General features: G+C 54.0%; 1 protein-coding gene across 1 annotated transcript; it reads left to right on the top strand.

Annotated features, from left to right (window-relative positions):
• Positions 1–3,314: 3,314 nt before the first annotated feature.
• Positions 3,315–16,526, top strand: LURAP1 (leucine rich adaptor protein 1). Its single transcript, XM_038760607.1, has 2 exons — positions 3,315–3,805; positions 13,589–16,526. The coding sequence occupies exons 1-2, from the start codon at positions 3,587–3,589 to the stop codon at positions 14,183–14,185; spliced, it is 816 nt and encodes a 271-aa protein (XP_038616535.1). The 5' UTR covers positions 3,315–3,586; the 3' UTR covers positions 14,186–16,526.
• Positions 16,527–17,290: the final 764 nt, after the last annotated feature.

Here is a 17,290-nt window from a genome sequence, read left to right as displayed (position 1 = left end):
AAGCCCGGGCTCTTTCCACTGAGCCACGCTGAAGGCACTGAGGCAAAGAGAAGTGAAGCGACTTGCCCAAGGTCACACAGCAGACAAGAGGCGGAGTCGGAATTAAAACCCCTAATAATAATAATAATGGCATTTATTAAGCACTTACTATGTGCAAAGCGCTGTTCTAAAAGCTGGGGAGGTTACAAAGTGATCAGGTTGTCCCACAGGGGGATCCCAGTCTTAATGCCCATTTTACAGATGAGGTAACTGAGGCCCAGAGAAGTTAAGTGACTTGCCCACAGTCACACAGCTGAAAATTGGCGAAGCCAGGATTTGAACCCATGACCTCTGACTCCAAAGCCCGGGCTCTTTCCACTGAGCCATGCTGCTTCTCTGTGACTCCTAGGCCAATGCTCTATCCATTACACCATGCTGCTTTTCCCTTAGTTAAGCACTTAGTACATGCCTGGTACTGTACTAAGCACTGGGGTAGATATAAATTAATCAGGTTGGGCAAAGTCCATTGCCCACATGGAGCTCCGTGGCTCAGCAGAAAGGGCCCGGGCTTTGGAGTCAGAGGTCATGGGTTCAAATCCCGACTCCACCGCTTGTCAGCTGTGTGACTTTGGGCAAGTCACTTCACATCTCTGGGCCTCAGTTGCCTTATCTGTAAAATGGGGGTTAATATTGTGAGACCCCCTTGGGACAACCTGATCACCTTGTAACCTCCCCAGCGCTTAGAACAGTGCTTTGCACATAGTAAGCGCTTAACAAGTACTATTATTATTATTATTATTATTTAGTGCAGCGCTCTGCACGTATGTGGTCTATTGGATAGAGCCTGTTCATTCATTCATTCGATCATATTTATTGAGCGCTAACTGTGTGCAGAGCACTGTACTAAGCGCTTGGGAAGTCCAAGTTGGCAACATATAGAGCCGGTCCCTACCCAATAGTGGGCTCACAGTCTAGAAGCTTGTTGTTGGGTAGGGACCGTCTCTATATGTTGCCAACTTGGACTTCCCAAGCGCCTAGTACAGTGCTCTGCACACAGTAAGTGCTCGATAAATACAATTGAATGAATGAATGAACAGAGCAAGGGCCTGAGAGTCAGAAGGCCATGGGTTCTAATGCTGACTCTGCCACATGTCTGCTGTGTGACCTTGGGCAAATCACTTCATTATTCTGTGCCTCAGTTACCTCATCTGTAAAATGGGGATTAAGATTGGGAGCCCCATGAGGGACAGGATCTGTGTTTAACGTGATTAGCTTGTATCTACTCCAGTGCTTAGTACAGTGTCCGGCACGTGGTAAGTGCTTAACAAATACCACTGGAAAAAAAATAGCATGGGCCTGCGTGTCAGAGGACCTGGGTTCACTCATTCATTCATTCAATTGTATTTATTGAGCGCTTACTGTGTGCAGAGCACTGTACTAAGAGCTTGGGAAGTACAAGTTGGCAACGTATAGAGACGGTCCCTACCCGACAACGGGCTCACAGTCTAGAAGGAGGAGACGGACAACAAAACAAAACCTGGGGACAGGTGTCAAGTCATCAGAATAAATAGAAATAAAGCTAGATGCACATTGTTGTCGTGGATTCAAATCCCGGCTCCACCAATTGTCAGCTGTGTGACCTTGGGCAAGTCACTTCACTTCTCTGGACCTCAGTTACCGCATCTGTAAAATGGGAATTAAGACTGAGCCCCCACATGGGACAACCTGATCACCTTGTAACCTCCCCAGCACTTAGTACAGTGCTTTGCACATAGTAAGTGCTTAATAAATGCCATTATTATTATTATTGTCATTAACAAAATAAATAATTTTTCTATTATTCTAATGCTGGCTTCACCACTTGCCCACTGCATGAGACCTTAGGAAAATCATTTCATTTCTCTCTGCCTCTCAGTTCCCTCATCTGCAAAATGGGGATTCGATACTTGTTCTCCCTCCTGCTTGGACTGTGAACCCCATGTGGGACCTAATTATCTTGTATTCACCCCGGTGCTTAGTACAGTGCTTGACACTTGGTAAGCACTTATCAAATGCTACAATTATTATTAAAGAGGGAAGCAGTCCCCCTTAGAAAAAGGTCACCCAGCGTGCAGGCCAGAGTTCGCCCCATCACCAGGCTCCCTCTCCTTTCCGGCCTTGGTTCCCTAAGCCCTGGGGAAGATGGGTTTGGGATCCGGGATCCCCCCGTTCCCTATCCCAAGTTCCATCCTGACCCTTGAGCAGTTCAGGGAAGGGGGGACCCTCTCCCGAAACCTGCAGGGATCCGGGATTTCCCACGAGGGGGAGCCACGAGGCGCTTCCCAGAGGGTTGGCGTGTCCGCAGAGGATTTTTATTCATTTATTTTTGAAATGTGGTGTTGGAGAAGGCTTGCGAATAATAATGATGGCATTTGTTAAGCGCTTACTATGTGCAAAGCACTGTTCTAAGCGCTGGGGGGGATACAAGGTGATCAGGTTGTCCCACGTGGGGCTCACAGTCAATCCCCATTTCAATAATAATAATGGCATTTGTTAAGCACTTACTATGTGCAAAGCACTGTTCTAAGCGCTGGGAGGATACAGGGTGATCAGGTTGTCCCACGGGGGGCTCACAGTCAATCCCCATTTGAATAATAATAATAATGATGGCATTTGTTAAACACTTACTATGTGCAAAGGACTGTTCTAAGCGCTGGGGAGGATACAGGGTGATCAGGTTGTCCCACGGGGGCCTCACAGTCAATCCCGATTTCAATAATAATAATAATAACAATAATGACATTTGTTAAGCACTTACTATGTGCAAAGCACTGTTCAAAGCGCTGGGGGGGGCATACAAGGTGATCAGGTTGTCCCACTTGGGGCTCACAGTCTTAATCCCCATTCTACAGATGAGGTCACTGAGGCCCAGAGAAGTGAAGTGACTTGCCCAAAGTCACCCAGCTGACAAGTGGCGGAGCCGGGCTTTGACCCCACGACCTCTGACTCCAAAGCCCGGGCTCTTTCCACTGGGCCGCGCTGCTTCTCAAGACTGTGAGCCCCCCGTGGGGCAACCTGATCACCTGGTAACCTCCCCAGCGCTCAGCACAGTGCTTTGCACGTAGTAAGCGCTTAATTAATGCCATTATTCTTGTGATTATTCTTATTATTCCGACTCGGGCCCCGGGTTTGGGGAGCGGGGGAGCTCGGCTCAGAGACATACGGGAGCGGCGCGGTTGCAGCGTGGATTACGGCTCCCCCTCTCTCTCCCTGTCTCCCTCCCTCCCTCCCTCCGTCCATCCCGCCCCCTTCCCCCCATCCCACCCCCTCCCCTCCCCTCGGCGGGGCCGGAGCTCGGCTCCTCCGCAGTGACACCGGCCAGGTGGAGGGCTTCAGCCCTGACAGTGGACTCCGGGGCCCCAGCAAGCCCCCTCCCCAAATTTGAGCAGGACCGGACGGGAGTTGTCCCTGGGAGGGAGAGCCCTCTCCCCACCGGCCCTGGAAGGGCCCTGGGGACCCTGGGTCGCCCCCCACCTCCCCCATCCCTTAGCCCCCAGCTGGGCCGGGGTCTCCCGACCCTCTTCCCACTTCCCTCCGGCCGGAGCCCCCCTCCCCAGCTCCGGCTGGCATGGAGGGGCCGGCGGAGCCCGCGGCCCCCGACCTGCGGGACGTGGAAAGCAAGGTGGGCAGGAAGATGCCCGAGGGCCTGCTGAGGGGGCTGCGGGAGGCAGAACCCACCGCTCTGCCCCTCCGGAGCTGCGGGGAGACCCGGGGCCTAGGGGGAGGGCCAGCCGCCGCCCCCTCCCCCGCGCTGGGGGACAAAATCAACGCGCTCAAGCTGGAGTTGGTAAGTGACTCCCTACATTCCCTGAATGTCAGCCCCAATCCCAGCCGGTCCTTCTCCCGGGAAGCCTCTCTCCCCTCACCAGGGAGCTGAGCTGCGGGGGTCTGGGGAGTTGTCCAGGGGCAGGGGGAGCTGAGAGGGGGAGTCCAGGGGCAGAGGAAGGTGGGTTGGGGGTTTGGGGAGCTGTCCGGGGGCAGGAGGAAGCTGAGCAGGGGGTCCAGGGACAGAGGAAGCTGGGCTGGGGGTCTGGGGAGCTGTCCAGGGGGAGCTGAGAAGGGGAGTCCAAAGGCAGAGGAGTGGGAGGGGGGCCAGGGACAGAGGAAGCTGGGTTGGGGGGTCTGGGGAACTGTCCAGAAGCAGGGGGAGCTGAGAGGGGGAGTCCAGGGGCAGAGGGAGCCTAGCAGGGGGTCCAGGGACAGAGGGAGCTGGGTTGGGGGTCTGGGAAGCTGTCCAGGGGCAGGGAGAGCTGAGGGGGGAGTCCAGGGGCAGGGGGAGCTGGGCTGGGGGGCTGGGGAGCTGTCCAGGGGGAGCTGAGAGGGGGAGTCCAGGGGTAGAGGGAGCCTAGAAGGGGGTCCAGGGACAGAGGAAACTGGGTTGGGGGTCTGAGGAGTTGTCCAGGGGCAGGGGAAGCTGAGAGGGGAAGTCCAGGGTCAGGGAGAGCTGAGCAGGGGGTCCAGGGGCAGAGGAAGCTGGGTTGGGGGTCTGGGGAGCTGTCCAGGGGCAGGGAAAGCTGAGGGGGGAGTCCAGGGGCAGGGGGATCTGGGCTGGGGGGCTGGGGAACTGTCCAGGGGGAGCTGAGAGGGGAAGTTCAGAGGCAGGGGAGTGGGAGGGGGGCCAGGGACGGAGGAAGCTGGGTTGGGGGTCTGGGGAGCTGTCCAGGGGCAGGGGAAGCTGAGAGGAGGAGTCCAGAGTCAGGGGGAGCTGAGCTGAAGGTCTGGGGAAGGGTCCTGGGGCAGGAGGAGCTGACTTGGGGCTCTGAGTTCAGAGGAATTTAAGAGAAGCAGCGTGGTTTAGTGGCAAGAGCCCGGGCTTGGGGGTCAGAGAACGCGGGTTCTAACCCCGGCTCTGTCACTTGTCTGCTGTGTGACCTTGGGCAAACCGCTTCACTTCTCTGTTCCTCAGTTCCCTCATCTGTAAATAGGGGGAGCGAAGACTGTGAGCCCCAAGTGGGATACCTGATTACCTTGTATCTACTCCAGAGCTTAGAATGGTGCTTGGCACATAGTAAGCGCTTAAAAAATACCGTAATTATTATTAAGGGGAGCTCTAGGGGAAAGGTCCTGGGGCAGGGGGAGCTGACTTGGGGGTCTGGGTTCAGAGGGAGTTCAGCTAGGGGATGAGAAAAGGGGTCCGGAGCGAGGAAGGAGTACTGAGCTGGAGGGTCCTAGGATGTAGTCCAGGGACAGAGCAGAGCTGAGCAGGGGGTCCAGAGGCAGAGAAATAATAATAATAATAACGGTATTCGTTAAGCGTCCATTATGTATCAAGCACTGTTCTAAGCTCTGGGGTAGATACGAGGTAATCAAGTTGTCCCACGTGGGGCTCACGGTCTTCATCCCCATTTTACAGATGAGGTAAATGAGGCACAGAGAAGTTAAGCGGCTTGCCCAAGGTCACACAGCAGACAAGTGGCGGAGGCTGGATTAGAACCCACGTCCTCTGAGCCTAAGCCCGCGCTCTTTCCATTAAGCCAAGCTGCTTCTCCTAAATTGAGGAAGAGCAAGAGGAAGCTGAGTTGGGGGTCTGAGGAGCTGTCCAGGGGCAGGGGAGACTGAACTAGGGGGCTGGGAGAGGGGTTCCGAGCCCCGAGGATCGGAGCTGAGGGGTCCTGGAGCAGAAGAGCTGAGTTTAAGGTCTGGGGAGGGGTCCTGGGGCCGTCGGGGGGGGGGGTCTGACTTGGGGGACTGGGGGACAGAGGGAGTTGAGCTAGGGGACTGGGAAAAGGGTCCCGCGCCAGGGGCAACTGAGCTGAGGGTACTCAGAGCAAGGGGAGCAGAGTTGGAAGTCTAGAGAAGGGATCCTAGGGAAGAGAGAGCTGAGCTGGGAATCTGAGGGAGGGGTCTATGGGCAAGGGGAGGGGAGCTGGGGGTCCGGAGAGGGGTCTTCAGTCAGGGAGATTGGCGACAGCTGTCTCGTTCATGGACTTTTCCATTATTCCTATTTACAGCCAAACGGGAAAGAGTTTGGGCCCCCCGACATTCCCCAGCCAGGGGGGGTCAGCCAACCTCCATCCAGGGGGTCCTGGCTCCCGAACACCCACCCCCACACATGGAATCACACACACACACACACACACACACACACACACACACACACACACACACACACACTGCCCCCCCCCCTCCAACAATTTATGCGAATCCAGGGTCGCCCCTGCCCCCCACGCGTTTAGCATTTTGAACATGTTGAAATAATGGCCTTATTATTATAAGGTCATTATTATAATAATAATGACTCTCTCCCCTCTCTCCCCACCCCTTCCTCTTCCTCCCCTTTCCAGATCCGAGCCAGGCTGACCGGGCCCAGGGTCGGTCTGAGAAGCTATAAAGACCCTGCCCCGTTCCGCTGGGCAGCAGTGAAGAGTACCCCTACCCTCTCTGTTCCTTAGTTTCTTGGGGTTTCCCTCCCTCCCCTGACCCCCGGGAGACAGACAGACAGACTCTCTTTCTCTCCTCCCCCCACCCCCAGAAGGTCCTGGGGCTCTGGCTTTGGACTGTGGTCAACCTCTCCAATGAGGCCTCGGCCCAGAAGGCGAGCCCGTCCTGGTGTTTGGCAGGTTTCCGACGAGGCAGCCACCTCTGAGGAGGAGCTACTTAGCAGCTGCGGGGTGTGGGGAGGCTGGAGAGCACGATTTCTGGGGTCCCTTAACCCCCCCAATCGGGGAACAGCGCTGCTGGGTCCAGGGCAGGAAAGTTCATCACTGTCCCCACTTCCCTGCCCCATGTTTAATTTTTTAAAATGGTATTTAACCGCTTACTATGTGCCAGGCACTGTTTGGCCTCTCCCAAGCACTTAGTACAGTGCTCTGCACACAGTCAGCGCTCAGTAAATATGACTGACTACTAAGAGCTGGGGTAGATATAAGATAATCAGTTTGGGCACAGTCCTTGTCCCACACGGGGCTCACGGTCTTAATCCCCATTTTACAGATGAGGTAACTGAGGTACAGGGTAGTGTAGTGACTTGCCCAGGGTCACACAGCAGACAAGTGGCGGGACCGGGACTAGAACCCAGGTCCTTCTGACCCCCAGGCCCGTGCTCTAACCATCAGGCCACGCTGCGTATTGTGTACCGAGCACTGTGCTAAGCACTTGGGGGAACCATAAAAAAAGATAGAAGATGCGATCCCTTGCCCACAGGGAGCTTTTTCTTCTTCCTTCTCCCTCCGAGGAAGCATTTGGAAAACATCTGGAAAATGTTTTCACCCCACAGAGTCCACACCCCATTCTCACGGTCCCTCGTGGCCCCACGGCCAGTCTCCCAAGCTCCGGTTCCTGGCGTGGGAAAATCCAATGATCTGGAGACTCTTTTCTGAGGAATGCCCTGGCCCTTTGAGGTCTGGGAATGGAGAAGCTGACCCTCTCCTTCGGGGAGAAGGGGGAGGAGGGGCCGGCTGGTCTGAGGGAGAGAGGGTAGAAGACAGGATGGGGGCTAGAAAAGCCGTGTCCCTGATTCTCGGTGAGGCCTTGGGAAATTCCCTCACCCTCTCTGGACTCGGCCTCCCCCAGATGGGCATCAACGAGCCACTGCTCCCTGATATTCCTTTGACTTTGGTGGGCAAGGGAGAATTTAGGACTCACACATGCTTAGCGGTATCCTCTCACATGCTCAGCAGTAATGATGGTATTTGCTAAGTGCTTACTATGTGCAAAGCACCGTTCCAAGCACTGGGGAGGTTACAAGGTGATCAGGTTGTCCCAAGGGGGGCTCACAGTTTTAATCCCCATTTTACAGATGAGGTAACTGAGACACAGAGAAGTGAAGTGACTTGCCCAAAGTCACACAGCTGACAGTTGGCAGAGCTGGGATTTGAACCCATGACCTCTGACTCCAAAGCCCGGGCTCTTTCCACTGAGCCAAGCTGCTTCTCAGTACATCTGATGGGAGTGCAGTTGGGAATTGGGGCCGTCGAGTGGGCTGGGTATGCGTGTGTCCTGAGGCGTGGTTGCCCCACTCAATCAATCGTGTTTATGGAGCACTTACTGTGTGCAGAGCACTGTACTAAGCGCTTAGGAAAGAACAATAGAACATATATATTTCCTGCCCCCAACAAGCTTACAGTCTAAGCGGGAGGCAAGGGGAGGGGATTAATATAATGTATTAATTATATATTATAATATATTATATAATATATCATTGTATAATATATATTATTGTGTATAATACATAGTATGTATAACAATATAAAATATATTATATAATACCTTACATATCATATATTATATACTAGTACAATTGATATATTATATTAATATAAAATAAATAGATGACAGATACGGACATAAGTGCTGTGGGGCTGGAAGGGAGGGGGATAAATAAGGGGAGCAAGTCAGAGCCGTGCAGAAGGGAGTGGAAGAAAAGAAGGGGGTTTAGTCAGGGAAGGCCTCTTAGAGGAGGTGTGCCTTCAATAAGGCTTTGAACGTGGGGAGAGTCACTGTCTGTCGGATGTGAGGAGGCATCATCATCATCATCAATCGTATTTATTGAGCGCTTACTATGTGCAGAGCACTGTACTAAGCGCTTGGGAAGTACAAATTGGCAACATATAGAGGCAGTCCCTACCCAACAGTGGGCTCACATTGCAGGCCATATGCAGGATGTGGGCTAGAGGCCTGCGGTGAGATAGATGAGATCAAGGTACAGTGAGAACATTAGGAGCTCGATTAAGCCTTCATTCATTCATTTCAATCGTCTTTATTGAGCGCTTACTGTGTGCAGAGCACTGTACTAAGCGCTTGGAAATGCGATAAGTGCTCAATCAATACTAAATCGATGGTACTCACTGAATGCCAACTCTGCGCAGAGCACTGTGCTAACTGCTTGGGAGAGTACAACAGAGTCAGTAGACCTAGGGGGATACGGGATGGGGAAAAGAGAACACCTGTATATATGTTTGTACAGATTTATTACTCTATTTTACTTGTACATATTTACTATTCTATTTATTTTGTTAATGATGTGCATTTAGCTTTAATTCTATTTGTTCTGACGACTTAACTGTCCATATGTTTTCTTGTCTGTCTCCCCCTTCTAGACTGTGAGCCCGTTGGGTAGGGACTGTCTCTATATGTTGCCAACATGTACTTCCCAAGCGCTTAGTACAGTTCTCTGCACACAGTAAGTGCTCAATAAATACGATTGAATGAATGAATGAAAGAGATTAAAAGGGGAGGGCCACCTATAGGAGATGTGATGTCAGGTGGGTGGATCGATAGTAACGGATGCAGGGGAAGGCACTGTGCCTTTTTCTTTATTTTTATGGTATTTGTTAAAGACTTACTATGCGCCAGTCACTATACTAAGCGCTTGTTAAGGGCTTAGTATGTGCCAGGCCCTATACTAACCGCTGGGATAGATTCAAGCTTATCAGGTTGGACAAAGTCCCTATTCCCCCAGCGGGGCTCGCAGTTTTAATCCCTCTTTTATAGATGAGGTAACTAAGTCACATAGAAATGAAGATATTTACCTGAGGTCACACGGCAGACAAGCGGCGGAGCGGGATTCGAACCCAGGTCCTTCTGTCTCCCAGGCCCGTGGGCTAGTGGATAGAGCCCATGGTGGGTCAAAGTGAGAGAAGAACGGGAGGAGCAGGGGCACGGCTCTGATATTGGTATTTGTTAAGTGCTTACTAAGTGCCAGGCACTGTACTAAGCGCTGGGGTGGATACAAGCAAAACGAGTAGAACCCAGTCCCTGTCCCACGTGGGGCTCACAGTCTCTAGCCACTCCATCATGCTGCTGAGTGCACTGGCTCTTTAAAGCCCCCTCCTATCCATGTGTGAAGCTGTTTGGCCGCTCTTCTGTGCCGGGCCCTGTTTCCTCTGCCTCTCCCCCCACATAGGGTGTCCATCTGCCGTGCGGAGTCTCCTCTCTGCGGGGCGGGCTGTCATCCCTTAGTACAGTGCTCTGCACACAGTAAGCGCTCAATAAATACAACTGAATGAATGAATGAATCCCGGCTGCATTGGGTTGTCAGCATCTTGTCAGCTGTGTGACTTTGGGAAGTCACTTCACTTCTCTGGGCCTCAGTGACCTCATCTGGAAAATGGGGATGAGGACTGTGAGCCCCCCTTGGGACAACCTGATCATCATCAATCGTCATCAATCGTATTTACTGAGCGCTTACTATGTGCAGAGCACTGTACTAAGCGCTTGGGAAGTACAAATTGGCAACATATAGAGACAGTCCCTACCCAACAGTGGGCTCACAGTCTAAAAGACCTCCCCAGCGCTTAGAACGGTCCTTTGCACATAGTAAGCGCTTAATATATAACATCATCATTGTTATTATTATTATTTAGCGGCGATGGTTTAACTTCTCTCCCTCCGGAGAGGAGGAGGGGATGTTCACGGTCCTCCTGGACCGACTGCGGGAATTCTTCCCCATCCCTGCCCCTCTCCTTCCCCTCCGTGGGAAGCTCCACCTGCCGCCGCCCGCCCCCGCAGCCGTTACCATGGCAACCCTCTTGCCTCCACCGGGAAAGGGGAAGGGGGTGGGAACAGCTATTAAGGGATTAGGAGGGCTCCCGGAGGAGGAGCGGGCCCGAGGCCTGCCTTATCCTGCCTGGCAGGTGTGGAAGGGATGGGTGACCATTCATTCATTCATGCAATCGTATTTATCGAGCGCTTACTGTGTGCAGAGCACTGTACTAAGCGCTTGGGAAGTACGAGTTGGCAACAACCAGCAGGCCGGAGCAAGGATGTCCGGATTCCTGGGTTCAAGACCCTTCACCTTCCTCTACTCTCTATGCCCCCTGCCCAGCTTCCCAAGAGGCATTCATTCAATCGTATTTATTGAGCGCTTAGTGCGTGCAGAGCACTGTATCAGGCGCTTGGGAGAGTACACTAGAGCAATAAATAGACTCGTTCCCTGCCCACAACGGACCTACAGTCTAGACGGGAGAGACAGGCATTAATATAATAATAATAATAATGACATTTATTAAGCGCTTACTATGTGCAAAGCACTGTTCTAAGTGCTGGGGAGGTTACAAGGTGATCAGGTTATGAATAAATGATGGATATGGACATAAGTGCTGTGGGGCTGAGGTGGGGGGCGATGAATGAAGGGAGCCAGTCGGGGTGAGGCAGAAGGGAGAGGGAGAAGAGGAAAGAAGAGCTTAATCAGGGAAGGCCTCTTGGAGGAGGTGTGCCTTCGAGAAGGCTTTGAAGGGGAGAGAGAAATTGTCGGCCTGTTCCAAGCAACACGGCAGCCTCTGGAAACGACTACAGTTGGATTTCACCCCCCTCCATCTCGCCCATCCCTCTTGCCCTTCCCAAGCCTCCCGGAGGGGAGGGCCCCTTCGCTCCCCTATCCTAACCAGAAAGGAACTTCTTCTGGGGTGGAGCCCACCAGCTGTTAAAACAGCTGCCCGGCCCTGTCTGGGGGTGAGAACTGGGGGTGGGGGAAGAAAGGGCTGTTCCCTGGGGAGAAGGGAGGGGTGGGAGACATTATCTTTCAGGACTGAACCAGCCAGAACACCGGGGTCCCCACAATCCCGGGGTCCCTGAGAACCCACCCACCAACCCATCAAAATGTGTCACTGTTGCCAAGAGATTTTGGAGTTCCTGGCAGCGGGTGGGCCCTTTCAGGGGAATTCTCCAGGGCTGCTGCTATTCTTGACTCTCCCCAGTAGTTAAACATCACCATTCCACCAAAGGAAGGGGCAATGACAAGTATCTTTGACCACAATTATTATTATTATTATTATTATCCCCCCGCAAGGCAGCCTCACAGTCAGACGTAATACCCTTTCCCAGTCAGTGATCCCCATCACATCCTGGCCCCCTGTGAGCCCTATCTTCAGGAAGAGGAGGAGGAAGAAGGAGAAGAGGAGGAGGAAGAGAGTCACAGTGTTTTTAATGGTATTTGTTAAACGCTTCCTATGTATCAAACAGTATTCTAAGCCCTGGGGTTAGATACAAGTTAATTAGGTTGGACAAAGTCCCTGTCCCGCCTGGAGCTCACAGTCTGTGTAGGAGGAAGAACAGGAGAACTGAGGCACAGAGAAGTTAAGTCATTTGCCCAAGATCACACAGTAGACATTTGGCAGAGGAGGGATTAGGAGCAGCGTGGCACAGTGGAAAGCGCCCGGGCTTGGGGGTCAGAGGTCATGGGTTCTAATCCCGGCTCCACCGCTTGTTAGCTGTGTGACTTTGGGCAAGTCACTTAACTTCTCTGTGCCTCAGTTACCTATCTGTAAAATGAGGATTAAGACTGTGAGTCCCATGTAGGACAACCTGATTACCTTGTCTCCCCCCCCCCCCCAAGAGCTTAGAACAGTGCTTTGCACATAGTAAGCGCTTAACAAACACCAGCATTATTATTAGGACCCAGGTCCTCTGATTCCCAGTCCCATGCTCTTTCTGCTTCTCAATAATTTACAAATAGTAGAAGGAGGGGAAATAACAAGGTTGTAACGGAATAGCACACACATGCAGGAGGTATGTTCAGAACTGAATGTACCCTTGGGTATATGCATCATGTGAGGGCTGAGGATGGAAATAAACACACCAGCGTTAAGGGTGGCAGTGGAATGATATGACTGGAGTTCCGGGAATGAATCAGGAAAGGTTTTCTGGAAAAGCAGCGTGGCTTAATGGATACAGCCTGGGCCCGGGATTCAGAAGGACCTGGGTTCTAATCCCTGCTCTGCCAATTGTCTGCTCTGTGTCACTGGGCAAGTCAGTTCACTTCTCTGTGCCTCAGTTCCCTCATCTGAAAAATGGGGATTAAGACTGTAAAACCAGTGTAGGACGGGGGACTGTGTCAAAGCTAATAAGCTTGTTACTACCTCAAGCTTAGTACAGCGCCTAACACATAGTAAGTGTTTAACAAATGCCATAAAAAAAGGTTGGTAGGCTTTGAAGGTGCAAGGGGAGTTCTAGGATTTCATTCAATCATATTTACTGAGCACTTACTGTGTGCAAAGCATTGTACTAAGTGCTTTGAAGAGTACAATACAACAACAAACAGACACAATCACTGCCCAAAACAAGCTCACAGTTTAGAGATTTGCAGGAGAACAGCATGGCTTACTGGCTAGAGCATAATAATAATAATAATGATGGTATTTGTTAAGCGCTTACTATGTGCAAAGCACAGTTCTAAGCACTGGAGGGATACAAGGTGATCAAGTTGTCCCACGTGGGGCTCACAGTCTTAATCCCCATTTTACAGATGAGGTATATATGTAGGCCTGGGAATCAGAAGGACCTGGGTTCTGCTCATTCATTCATTCATTCAATTGTATTTATTGAGCGCTTATTGTGTGCAGAGCACTGTAGTAAGCGCTTACTCCAGCTCCGCCACATGTCTGCTGTGTGATTTTGGGCTAGTCTCTTAATTTCCCTGGGCCTCAGTTCCCTCAGCTGAAAAATGGGGATTAGGCGTGGGAGCCCCGTAGGGGACGGGGAGTGTGTCCAATCTGATGATCTTGTATTTCCCCCAGTGCTTGGCACATAGTAAGTGCTTTACAAGTATTATTGTTGTTATTGTTGTTATTATCGTTGGGTTTGGTGAACGCCCCCCCTCCGCCTCGTCTCTTCCTTCTCAACCCTGCCTCAGGCCTACCTGCGGGCTACGGATGTGAAAATTCTGCAGCAGCTGCTGGCGGTCAACGAGGGCATCGAGGCGGTTCGCTGGCTGCTGGAGGAGAAGGGAACCCTGACCAGCCACTGCAGTAGCCTGGCCAGCAGTCAGTACAGCCTCTCGGGCAGCCAGGAGGCCTCCCGCCGGGGCAGTTGGGACAGCGCCCAGGACCCCACCGACAGGCTGGACAGTGTCTCCATCGGCAGCTACCTGGACACCCTGGCCAGCGAGCCGGACGACGAGCGCGCCCAAGAGCCCCTCCTGTCCTCCACGCCCTGCCGGCCGGGGCCACCCCTGTCCTCCTCCCTGTCCCCTCCCCGGGCCGAGCTGGACTGGGCCCCGTTCGGGAGGGGACCCCGGGCCGAGCCGGAGAAGGCAGAGCCCACGCGGCTCAGGACCAGCCCAGTGGGCCCGGTCAGGGTGGGCCACAGGGGGCCGGGGCTGGAGGTGGCAGGGGAGGCCCCCCGGGGGGAGAAGGCCCGCCGAGGGGAGCCCGAGCATGGGAGGGTGAGGCTGGGGTTCGACGCCCATCTGTATTGGGTCCAGTCTCAGGACGACGTGACCTTCTTGTAATAGACCCTGGGGAGGGGGGGCTGGGGTTCACGGGTCCCTATCCCCAGCTCTACCCTTCCTCCTTCCTCATTCTGCTCCCCGCTTCCCCCCAGCTTGTTATCCAGGCCGCCTGGTGCGTGCCTCACCCCTGGGGATCAGTGTAGGGGGTCAGGACTCCCCAGGATGCATGGAACCCCCCCCCCCAATTCCCTCCTGCATCTGCCCCCCAGGTCTTCCCCAACGCCCCCCGCCCTCTGGGATCTTCTCAAAACAGGGTCTGAGCCCTGAGAAGAATTTAGGGTCCTTCACGCCTTGTTTCCAAAACATCCAGCTTCCCCCCATTTCATTCCCCACCATGCTTGACCTTCTCTCTCCTCTTGTGGGGGGAAGCTAGGTGTTTTGGGGATCCCATCCCCTTGTCTTACTGCCTCACCCATATTGAGAGGTGATCTGGAGGCTGGATGGCCCCCAACAAGGGCACAGTCCCCACTGCCGTTCTCTCAGCGCTTAATCCATTTGAGCGACAGGAAGGTGGGACTTGTGTGAGGCACTCCCAGCTCCTCTGGTAGGTCTAGCCTTTTCCTTGGGAGAAAGACGCAGGTTGACAGCTTCAGCAGTGGGAATCATCCCAGCAGAGCCAACTCCGGACTGGGCTGTGGGGAGCAGGCCACGGGATGGCCCTCCCAAGACTTCCGCTCCCTCCTACCTCCACCTCTGCCCCCATTTCTTCTATTGTGCCTGTCTTGCAGAGGGGCTGGGGCAGCGGGGGAGAACCGAGGGAGGACCCGGTTGATTGAAAGGGGAGTTCAGATCGAGTATCTCCTCAGAGAAGGAGAGCAAGACTGTGGGCCACGAAGGGTCATGAAGCCCAAGGGCCTTGGTACTTGAATGGATAGCCAGAACTAGGGGGCTGGTTCCCCGAGACAAGAGAGGAGCTGGGGAAAGGGAAAAAGATAGTTTGGGTCAGGGAGGGCCTCATTTCCCATGGGCAGTGACCTCACTTCCCGTTGGCAGTGACCTTACTTTCTGTGATGGGATTTCATTTCCTGCTGGCAGGGAACCTCGTTATGTCACATAGTAAGTGCTTAACAAATACCATCATTATTATTATTCTTTTTGGTGGGTTTTCACTGCCTCTTGGTGACGACCTCACCTCCTGTTGATAATGACCTCACTTTCTGTTGGTGGGCCCTCAGTCCCCTTGATGGTGACCTCACTTAATTTTGGCCCTTGCATGGAGTGGGGTCCTCCTGATTTCCCATCCTCTCCCGTCCTAGACGGGTGCCTGGACACCTGAGTCTGAGCTAGAGGAGAACCTGGAAGTCTCTGGCATGACTGAGTCAGTCAGACCTGGCCCGCCTCCTCCCCTCCCTGGTCTCCAGCTGTTCCCCTGAGCGCACCTTGGGGTCTGAGGCCCTCACGCCTTGCCGTGGCCACCCCCTCGCTCTCCCCCATCCCAGTGCATGCGTTTGAGCCTTTGGGGAGGAGGGGCTCTGCCAGGTGGGGGGAGTTGGAGGGCACACAAGGGGCCAGGGACACGGTTCAATAAACCTCTTTGCCGCCTGAGCCATCTCTGTGTGCCAACAAGGACGCCCGGGCATCATCTCCCTTTGTCTCTGGGCCGCTGACCCGCTTCCTTTCTCTCTGTCCCCTCTTGGTCTCGGGGGTCTCTATCTCCCTGCCCCCTCTGCCTCACCTGTGTTTGCTGTGTGCCTGGTGCCCAGGCCCTCTGATGCCAGGGTGGGTACTATGGGCAGAGGTTGGGGTCCGTGAGGCCCCTCCATTCTGGATGGAGCACAGAGCTTGGGATGGGGTCATTCCTGGGTCTGAATGAAGAGTGACTGGCGAGGGATTGAGGGTTCCAGGGAGGTGGTGGAGGGGCAGGGGTCCTGACCATCCCCGCTCCACAAGCTCTTCCCTAGGCTCTCCTTCCTCCAGTTTTCACTGTGGTCCTCCTCTCCTAACCTTTCTCCTTGGCCCCCTTTCCGCCCCACTGGTCCCCCCCATCCCACCCTCTCCTCTGAGGGCTGGAGGGGACATCTCCAATTGTCCTTGGGGGAACTGAACCCCTTCCTGCTACCTAATCCCCTCATTCCCTGCCCCCGCCCCCAACCCCAATCAGGGGAGGAAGGGGACAGCTCCTGGGAGCTCGGGATGAGGAGAAGGAAGAGGGAAGAAGGGGAGCCGGGGACTGACAGGGAGCAACAGAGACGGTTTTCTCCATTTTATGGGTGGGAAGACTGGGGACCAGAGGGGGTAATGATTCACCCCGAGACACACAGCAGAGTCAGAACTGGAATGCAGGAGTCCTGGCACCCAGCCCGGGGCTTTGTCCACCTCCCTCGTTCATTCATTCATTCATTCATTCATTCATTCATTCATTCAATCGTATTTATTGAGCGCTTACTGTGTGCAGAGCACTATGCTAAGTGCTTGGGAAGTACAAGTTGGCAACATATACAGACGGTCTCTACCCAACAACATAGTGCTCTGCACACAGTAAGCGCTCAATAAATGCGATTGAATGAATGAATGAATGGGCTCACAGTGAGCCCTGAAGCCAGGGGGGTGGAGAAGGGGGTGGAGGAGCGTGACAGGTTGGTGGGGAAGGAGTGGAGGGGCCCCCGCCTCATCCCCCACACACCCCCACCCGCTGCCAGGCCTCCAGTTTGAAAGGGGGTGTTGTTGGGGCACGATAACAGGACAGGAAGGATGGTTGGGGGAAACAGACAGAAGTCCCTTGTCCTTGCTCTAGTGGGTGAAAGAGGCTTCGTTCCCCTCCCTCTTCCAGAAGAAAGGAAGGGAGGAAGGGTCCCAGGTCTGAGTCTGCCCTCCCCACTCCTCGCCCCCATTCCATTCCCGGAGGTTTCTCTTCCACCCGGCCTGGCAGGCGAACCGGGGGTGGGTGAGGGCGCGGAAGGGCGGGAGGCTGTGTGTCTGTGCACAATGGCCATCTCCGGCCCCCGACCAGGCCGTCCAGCCCCATGTACCCCGCGGGGCAGACAGGGGCCTTGTGACGCAACTGGCAGGGGCGCACACAGGGAGCACTGTTCTGCCCACTGCCCACTCCTGGAGCACAAACCAATCCAGGCCCAGGCCTTTCCGCAGCTGCTGCTGCTCAGCTCT

Source organism: Tachyglossus aculeatus, chromosome 18 (assembly GCF_015852505.1).
Source record: "Tachyglossus aculeatus isolate mTacAcu1 chromosome 18, mTacAcu1.pri, whole genome shotgun sequence".
NCBI classification, from domain to species: domain Eukaryota; kingdom Metazoa; phylum Chordata; class Mammalia; order Monotremata; family Tachyglossidae; genus Tachyglossus; species Tachyglossus aculeatus.
The sequence above is the reverse complement of the archived record's forward strand: the minus strand, read 5'-3'. Positions and strand labels throughout refer to the sequence as shown.